Source organism: Tachypleus tridentatus, chromosome 9, assembly GCF_004210375.1.
Source record: "Tachypleus tridentatus isolate NWPU-2018 chromosome 9, ASM421037v1, whole genome shotgun sequence".
Classification (NCBI taxonomy): domain Eukaryota; kingdom Metazoa; phylum Arthropoda; class Merostomata; order Xiphosura; family Limulidae; genus Tachypleus; species Tachypleus tridentatus.
This window is the reverse complement of record NC_134833.1, coordinates 73977584-73987070: the sequence shown is the minus strand read 5'-3', so window position 1 is coordinate 73987070 and position 9487 is coordinate 73977584. Positions and strand designations below refer to the sequence as shown.

General features: G+C 30.5%; 1 protein-coding gene across 2 annotated transcripts; it reads right to left on the bottom strand.

Moving 5' to 3' along the window:
- Positions 1–605: 605 nt before the first annotated feature.
- LOC143227143 (LIRP-like) lies at positions 606–9175 on the bottom strand. Of its 2 annotated transcripts, XM_076458648.1 has the most exons (4): positions 9017–9161; positions 7484–7634; positions 2276–2465; positions 606–965 (listed from the first exon to the last, which is right to left on the bottom strand). In XM_076458648.1, the coding sequence occupies exons 2-4, from the start codon at positions 7484–7486 to the stop codon at positions 787–789; spliced, it is 372 nt and encodes a 123-aa protein (XP_076314763.1). In that variant the 5' UTR covers positions 7487–7634; positions 9017–9161; the 3' UTR covers positions 606–786. The 2 variants fall into 2 exon arrangements, with proteins under 2 accessions (XP_076314763.1, XP_076314765.1); XM_076458650.1 differs by lacking the exon at positions 7484–7634 and having other exon boundaries at positions 9017–9175.
- Positions 9176–9487: the final 312 nt, after the last annotated feature.

Here is a 9487-nt window from a genome sequence, read left to right as displayed (position 1 = left end):
TTTTAGGAGCTCCACGGTGGCACAACGGTGTGTCTGCAAATTTACAACGCTAGACACTAGGTTTTGATACCCGTGGTGGACAGAGCAGAGATAACCCACTGTGTAGTATTTTGATATAGTAACCTACGTACAAAAATTGATTAAGCTTAATAATTCTCTATTATCAGGCTAAAAATTAAGTCTGTGGTTTATTAAGGAAAAAAGTTCTGGTTATGTTTTCGAGGGCTATTGTAAACAATACTATTTAAATGTACTCAACATCTGAACGATTCATCCTAAACTGTTATTTTAATGAATTTTCTTTAATGTTATAAATTATCCACTGAAATAAAATGCTGAGCAAACAATCACGTATTTGAAATCTAAATTAAAAACCTTTAAATTTGACTTCTGCAAGAATACCAATGGAAGTCCTAATAAACACACACACACACACACACAAAAAAAATATAAGCATAACACGTTTCAGGTGAATAAATAGGAAAACAATTTGCATTCCATTAGTTTAATGCTCTTAAACTGAGTTGTTAACGTTATACAGTGCGAGGTTCTGAGTTTAGGTAAACCAATATATCTGTAGAAAACAACAACAGAATCAGTTAAAATGAGGAGATAAACATGAAATTTTATTGAATAATCTTTACACTAGTCTTCAGTATTTAGAAGGAAATATAAAACTGGCCAAATCCCTACAGTGATAAAGAAATATTTAAAAGTCATGAAGTTAATAATGTCCCGAAAAACAGAAATATTAACAACATCTACCGCAAGGTCTTCTGAAACTATTCACAACTGCTCGAACGTTTCGTTGCCACAATAGAGTGCTAACTCCATAATGTTGCATCCCTTCCTGCAACATTCATCAGCTATCCCCCTTGTCTTCTGATAAAAATCATCACGTATTCCTAACAGCGATAATGTTTTTCTCATATCTAGTAATCTTTTTCCCAAGACTAGCCTAGGTCCTGCAAAAAGAATAATCATATCACTGAACGAAAAAAAAAATATTGTTACCCAAATGTATCGGTAAAATTACTGCACTAAATTAATTTCAGATGTTATATTTAGTGTAAGAGTGTAAAACGTATAATTTTGATCCGAAATACTAATTAATATTTTTATTTATGAAATATGTAATATTTAGCCTTATGAAAGTAAATATTATAACTATTGACTTTTAAACATCAGAAATAAAGTAAATAATCTTCACTGTCAAATTTGCCACTATATAGGCACTTTAACGATAACAGGTTTTGGTTTTTTTAGATGGTAAAGCATATGTAAATATCAAATAAACATATAATAATACTTGAGAAACTGTTAATTCATCTACTAAATTTCCCTGTTGGAGACGCATTGCATGATCGAATGTACAAGTATCAAAGTCAAAGGCTCCTTTAATCCTCTGGCATAATAACGATGTTTATGGTGTTTTTTTCAAAATCATTTAATAATTATTATCGAATTATTGCGCTAAATTCATCATTAAAGCAACAAAACTTCTTTATATTAATTTCACTGCAATACGTGTACGTGAAAAACACAAAAATAAGAAGTTAATAACGCAAAAATATTTCAAGTTTCTGAATTTTCCTGTTTGATGTATGTTTAAATATAATGGCTATGGTTTTAGTAAAAAACATTTTCATTAAAACTTTACCTTCTACTGGTACAGCGGTATGTCTGTGTACTTGCAACGCTAGAATTCATCTTTCGATACTGCAGAGCACAGGTAACCCATTGTGTAACTTTATTATTAATTTCAAACAAACCTTAAAAATTTCTTTTAAATATTTTTAAATGTCGAAATTTAACATATATTTTAAAATATAGTTGTGTAGAAAGTAATTCTCGTTTTAGCTTGAGTGAGATTTCGGAAGTAAAGCTTCTAAACTTCCTACTCAAAAGTAGTGCAAATAAGTAATTTTAGGTATTAAAAACAAATAGATGCACGAAGAATGGAAAAAGCCTTACCTAGTTTTTAGTTAACTTGTCTTCGTTAGTTTTATTATATTTACAGTAATTGCATAAATAATTTCATAGATTAACCACAGCTGAAATCATTGGATTAAAGCACGTAAAACTGGGAAATAGTTTGTGGTACTGGAATATAAAACGACTTAAAAATAAAATAAGTTTTTATTTGCAAATACGTATTTTGTATTAAATATGATATTGTAGTATTAGTATACGCACTGTACATGAAACGGAATGTATATAAATATTTTTAGTATAATTTGAATACATTCGTGGAAAAACATCAATTTTGATTTACCTGAACCAAAGTTTTCAGTCGGTAAATCGTTTCCAGTCTTTTTGAATGGCCTGTGACATACTAAAAGTAATGCTTCTGTTAGGTGTGCCCCACAGAGCTTTAGACTTCGTGTTTGCAGTCCAGAGTAATTTGGTAATCCTTGAGCAAAACCCGCAGCTACACAGATGGTGAAAATAAACTGCAGGTTCATCTAAAAATTATAAAATTAAAAAATATATGGTTTATATGCATTAATAAATAGTTAGGTGTCCATACTTGCGATATTTGCATCACAGGGACTTAAGTGAGCCATGTGACTATTGTGAAATCATTGCAAGGAATGATAAAAATAGAGTGAGATAATTATTTTTTTCAAATTTACTGGAAATAGTACACAAAGAACTTATTTTATGTATTGGTAGGTGCGGAAAAGAAGGGACAAATAAATCTGAAGAATATATGGAAAGGCTTCTCACTATATCAACTGGTGGTTACAATTGCGTCAGTCTCTCATTGGTCATTGTCACAAGCAAACGAGTTTCTTTAATCTGAAGAAGTTCAGACCAGTTAATGTAGTTTTAAAGAAAAAACAACATAGAAGATACGTAATCACGTTGCATCTGTAAATCTATGTGATAGATGTTTTTTATTTGTTCATCATTTTTTACTGCAGCAATATTACGAGAGTACAACAATACAGTTATGATTAGAAATATTCATAAGAATCAGGAATTACTACTAGAAACCTGCTCTATAATGTGTGGCTAAATAACACATAAAAATCATACCCTTACGAATTAATAATAACATAAAAAAAGAGTCAGTGAAACCTCGAACTCGTTCAGTCCATGATATATATACATATACTTCATAAGTGGCCAACAGGATCATATAAAGAAGGTGGACATTGCCTATTGCTTAACTACAGTGCAGTTTCAAAAATGTCATTTTTAGAAACATTGACGTTTCAAATATGTTATGACGGCATGTCATGTGCTATTCGGTTAACAACATTCGGTCTTTCAACAACAAATACTTTAGGAAGTATCTTAAACCCAGCTGTTTCAGATATATATTAATTCGAACATAAATTTTCAATTTATAGCAAATTTTAATAAGAAATATTATACAAATACTTATCAGCGACTGTACATGTATTGATGATATTCCTTAACTAATTATTGAGGATGTCGTTACTCTAACAAATGCTTTTGGCTATCAGAATTATTTTGAAAAAAAACAAACTGCCTGCATTCATATGTGTGTGTATTTGTGTTTGTTTGTTTTTTTATAGCAAAGCCACATTAGGCTATCTGCTAAGTTCACCGAGGGGTGTCCATTTAGAAATCAGCATTATTAATCAAATATTTAAATTTCAAGTTTTAAGTAAAACAGACAATTTTAAAGTTATAGGGTTTTAATTTCCAAATATAAATATTCCGAACAAGATGTTTTACAGTATTACTGTTAACAGTTTATTAAATACAATAGAAGGTTTTTCAACATTAACAAACTTTCCAGATGAAGCTTTTAAACTCCTTCTGTTTCTCACAGACTAAGATTTTCTGTTCTGTTCGTTAGATTTATTCAATTTTTCGGAACTTTAACATTGTTCTTGCTTCCAGTTATAAGGGGCTTGGCATGGCCAGATGGTTAAGGCGCTCAACTCGCAATCTGAGGGGTTTGGTTTTAATCCCCGTCACACCTACATGTGATCTGGGAGTGTCATTATAGTGTCACACTCGATCCCACTTTTCGTTGGTAAATGAGTAGCCCAAGAGTAGGCGGTGGGTGGTGATGATTAGCTACTTTCCCTCTAGTCTTACACTGCTAAATTAGGGACGGCTAGCGCAGATATCCTTCTTGTAGCTCTCCGCAAAGTTTAAAAAAACAGTCTTCCTGTTGGCGTGAAAACATTTTAAATGTGTTTTTCATGTATGGAAATCATGGCTATGACAAAATTTTAAAGTCAGCCTTGTTTATAATTCAAAGTTTAATCAAAAAAACTACTGGTTGATCAAATACTTTCTTCAAAAATATTAGCAAGTAACTTTTATTATTATTTTTAAAAAATCCAAAATAGCAGAGAAAAATCAAAAAATAATTAAAATGTCATAAACATAAGCTTGTCAACACACGTTATCTATAAATAGTTTTTCAAATTAGTAGCCACAAATATTTTGCAAGAGAAATTGCTTTATAGATAAATACACTTTTTTATTTATGTGATAAATAAAGCATGAGTAGGGTTACAGAGGTAACTTTATAGCTCGTTATGTAATAAAATTTGAAGTACATTTCTAGTGCGCGAGAAATACTTCAGTTAATTCTGCTTCAGCTGTTTGCCTGCCCCAACAATGCTAAAATCAGGGGTTGGATTCCCGTCGGTAGATACAGCAGTTAACTCGATGCGGCTTTGCTATAAGAAAACGTAAATTCACTGTTTGCCTAAATATTACGTCTCCAGTGATGTCATACTCAGTGCTTTATTTAAGCGCATATTATCATAAATTTCGAAATAAAATAGAATAATTACAAATATTTATTTCATACTGCTTGCAAATACAATATAGAAAATCCCCATCTGGAAGTTTAATAATAGGTATGTTTTAAAACCTCTTAGTTAAAAGAAATAAGAAATTATTTTAAAGCTTTCTCCCATTATTCACAATGTAGAAAGTAGATTGGTCCTATAGAGTCATTAGTATGGTAATGAAAGTATACTGATAGTAAGAAAAAACTGTTAAGCAAAAATAACTGATACGCTATAACTATAAGCATTTGGAAATTCAAGTAGTATGTTGAGTTTTGGTCACCATGTATCACTTCATATCAGATTGCTACAATGATGTGGCATGAAGAAACAGTACAAATGCAAAATTATTATACTTTAACAAGTACTTGTTGTAGAAGAAAAACAATATCAAAAACAATATCCTACTGAATAACTGTTTTTTTTTTTCTCACAAACTAGCGTTGATTTTAATTTTCTTCTTCGTCTCTCTAAACAGTTTCATATTGGTAATTGATTACGTACTGTTTCATTGTGGAGAATATCGCAGAGATCTAGGAACACTATCCAGAAGAGATGAGAGTTATTGTTATTTCGTTTAGAGGCAGGTTTGTTAAGGCAATTGGAATAAAGTCTATTGAACACGGTCTTTGATGTGGGAGGTTTTGAAACACTCTTTACCATGTTAAAGCGGTAGGTTTTAATACACCTTTGAAAAAACTAGTACTAGGACAAGTATTTTAAAAAAGTAATAATCATTTTAAACATGTGATTTTCTTTATATCTGTACTACTTTTCTAAACCAAGCCATGACCATTATTATAAGGTAAAGATATTCCTATTATGTGCTTTGAGACAGAAATTTTATCGGTAAACATAATTTTACAAGAGCCTCAAGTGTCTCAACAGTCTGTTCAATATTTATAGAATGGCTTAAGCAGCAATAAAAACAATTAATTTTTTTTTCATTTGAAAGTATGATATGCATTATCCAGGAAATTACAAAATCAACCAAAATATCAAAACTTAATACCTCAGCGTAAAAAACATAAGTCGTAAATGAAGTAATACAGTCAATTAGAAATTACAACCCTACAATATTTCTGTCGCCGAGAGACCCGAAACAAATACGATGTAAAATTATTTCTGGAAAAAGTGTAGACATTATAGCACATCTATCAAATTATTAGGTTTGAAATACTACTACAGATATTCAAATTTATTAATGTTCAACTGTGGCTTAAGTATTATGATAATTACAAGAAAATAGAAATTTCTACACTTGCAACATCAAAAAATGTGGTTCACTCAAATAATGTACCTTTTGATGCTATATTTAATTTATTCTATTTGTAGTAATTTGTAATTAACTATTTCCAAGTTTCTCTTCTCCAAAGTGATTTACATTTTTCAACCAATATCATTAACATTCGCTTAGATGAATGACTGTGTCCACGATAAAACATCTTTTTACATTCTTGAGCCCCATGAGTGGTTTGATGGTAAGTTTGGTGGCTTACTACATTAAAAACGCCCTACTCTTGCTGGACAGAGCACAGATAAGCCATTATGTAGTCTTGTGTTTAACACACACAATCAAACAGATACATTCTTCTCATAATATCTTCATTATAAATATCAACTCAAAAAGGAATTTCAGTTTTTCCCGTCCAGAGCTTCCCATAAAACACTTTTGTTTTTAGAAAATGTTCGCTTTTCTAAAATTTGTAATGACATATGAATACTACGATTAGTAATTACTAGCAAAAACAGCCGCCTTTAGGGCAGCGTTTATGCTCATATATACAAAAAATGTATAAAGTACAATTGATGATTTATTTAGAGATGATACAGAAGTTCCTCTAAGAACAAACATGTTCTCGAATATTCACTCTTTTATAAGCGAAAAACTTGAAACCTTTTTTTTACTGTAGAATAGTTATGTTTCTCTGAAATTACCCTGATGTAATGAGTACAAAGAAAGAATGGATCATATTGATCTCCAACTCACCCACCCAAACAAAGGAAACCGAAGCTACAAGTAAACACAGGTTGTTTTTTTATGAGTGAGCTCTTCTTCCTGTAATCACTCAATCATTACGATGTTACAAATGTTGGAACTGTCCGCACTTGATCACGTAACTATTTGGGATTTATTTACGTCCATTCATTGTAAAGACCAAATTATGTGTAAGAATTATTGAAAAGAACGTGTATCATGAAAGATATGTTATGGTTTTTAGTATTAACACGATATTTGAGAGCAATAATATTCAAACTGTTTTTTTTCAAATTTAAAGAGTTACAGCCTGTTATATAATCAATAAAACGTAAAGTATCGTATTATACACTGTAGCACTCTTCGTGTTTCTCGTACTTTTCTGATCGTGTAGTGTTACGAGAAACACGAAGAGTGCTATAATGTATAATACGATACTTTACGTTTTATTGATTATATAACAGGTTGTAACTCTTTAAATTTGAAAAAAACAGTTTGAATATTATTCAAATTCTGGTTCATATTTGGCTATTCAGCTATTGCGTTACAATGTTAAATATCAAGTTTCAATATACGTGTTGGAAAGAGCAGTTGTACAGCTTGGCGCTTAATACCATTACAGGTATTGCCTTAATAGTAATTTATATTTACGGTTAATATATCAAATTATTAAAACAAGTCATTTTGAAGTGAAAATCTATATAAATAATACGCTTACCATTTTCTGTCTGAACTTTTTCTCTTAAATTTTCGATCAAATGCAACAAATCTCATATCGTTAGAAAAACTTCTGTCCGAGGAGTTTGCCTTCATTACATCTTTAGATATACCTTACTTTGCGGTAACACAGCTTCGTTTCGTTTTATAGACTGCAATAAACAACTTTTAGTTGTTTTTTCTTAACTACAAGTTTTATTCTTCGTTTTTGTGAGTTTCTTTGTTTCAACTCACAAAACTTTATCATAACACTGAACGTTCATAACTGTTTTACACTCTGTACACTATTATAAATACAATTAATTTATTTTATTATTTACTTTACTTCTAGTTGTGTATTAAAATCAAAATACTTTTGTGATATATAGAAGTAAGGATTGTATACGTAACAATTACTGACCAAGTACTAGATTTTAAAGAGAGTAGTTTAATATGAAGAATAATGCAAAACTCTGAAGAGAGAAAATATGATGAAATGTTTTCGGACTAAATAACAATTTCCATATTTACTTTTAGTCTTATCTACATTCACAGGAAAATTATATTAATTCAAAGCAATGAATATATTCGAATAGTTAAGAAAAATATATAAAACTTCAATGAATAACATTGATGAGTGAACCTTATATTATATTACGCATAAAGTTAAAATCTTCTATCAGATTGATTGTACCAACATGACCAGTATTTTCGGGATCGTTGTAATCTCGTTACATCCAGATTATATTCAGACTACTGATAGGTTAATGCTATATGTTTTTCGCCTTTTCCTAAAATCTGAAGATGGGGCTCTTGTTAAGTATCATAATTTACAGAAAAAGAAATATTTCGTCAAATAACTGCATTATTATTAGGTATCGGAGAAAATAAAATGCCACTAAATAAACCAAGCTAAAAAAGCTGTTTTAGTAACAGTTGGCAATTTTATTTGGAGTATCTAATTTACAAATATATCACCGGAAAACAGCGAATGCAATAGAAACTGAAGCCACAAGGTAAGCTAAAACATCGATTTGATATTTTTTATTGAGTTTTAGAAGAAGAAAGGTACATATCGTCATAAACAATATTACATGATACAAGGTGTTCGGAAAATCACTGTGCAGTTTTGTGATCATATTTTATTCAGTCTATTTCAAGCTAGCAACTGATAGCGGTGTTTAGAAACAAAATAAGAAGGATCCAGGCCTGTATTGATGCCAACGTGGGTCACTTTCAACATTGTTTATAATTCATATTTACCTCCTGTATTCTATATTGAAACGTGTCTGTTAATAAATATATAAGTACAGAGTGACTTTCCGAACACCCTGTAAAAAAAACGTTGGAGGAAAATTAAAAGTTGTCTCGTTCGACTTCAGACGTAAAAACATTCAAACTTAAGTTTCAGTTATTAACATGACTTACTGTTGTGTGAAAAACAAGGAAATGCATTAAGACAAATATGTTCATATATTAAACTTTATTGGAATAAAACAAAAAACAAAAGAAAAGAAATATACATATGTATATTATCAGTGTGAAAAATCCTTACCTCGTACGTACGATTTTAAAGATGAAACAGTAAGGTGACACACCGCAAAAGTATTGTTATTTCAAACTCACGTTTCGTAAGATGTCAAGAACTAGGAAAAACATTTCATATTTGCGTTCGTCCATATATATATAGCATTGAGTGACTCGTGGGGACGCTCCAGTCGCAGCCTGCTTGTTCTTCCTGATGCATGCGAAGCACTCCAAAAAATCAACAGAGTTGTAATAACAGACGTTGAGATGTGTTGCGTTTTTTCACTTTATAGGAAAATGTGAAAGTTGACGCTATTTCCCTTCATTAAAGTACATAACTTGCTTATAAGCTTTAAATTAAAACGCCAATATTGGCAATATATAACTTGTAAGTATTTTGTTATAGAACTATGTCTACTTTTTACAATTGTGCATGAAGTTTATGTAAATGAAGCGTAAATTGACTCAATATTTAACAAAAATATTTATCTTCAGAATA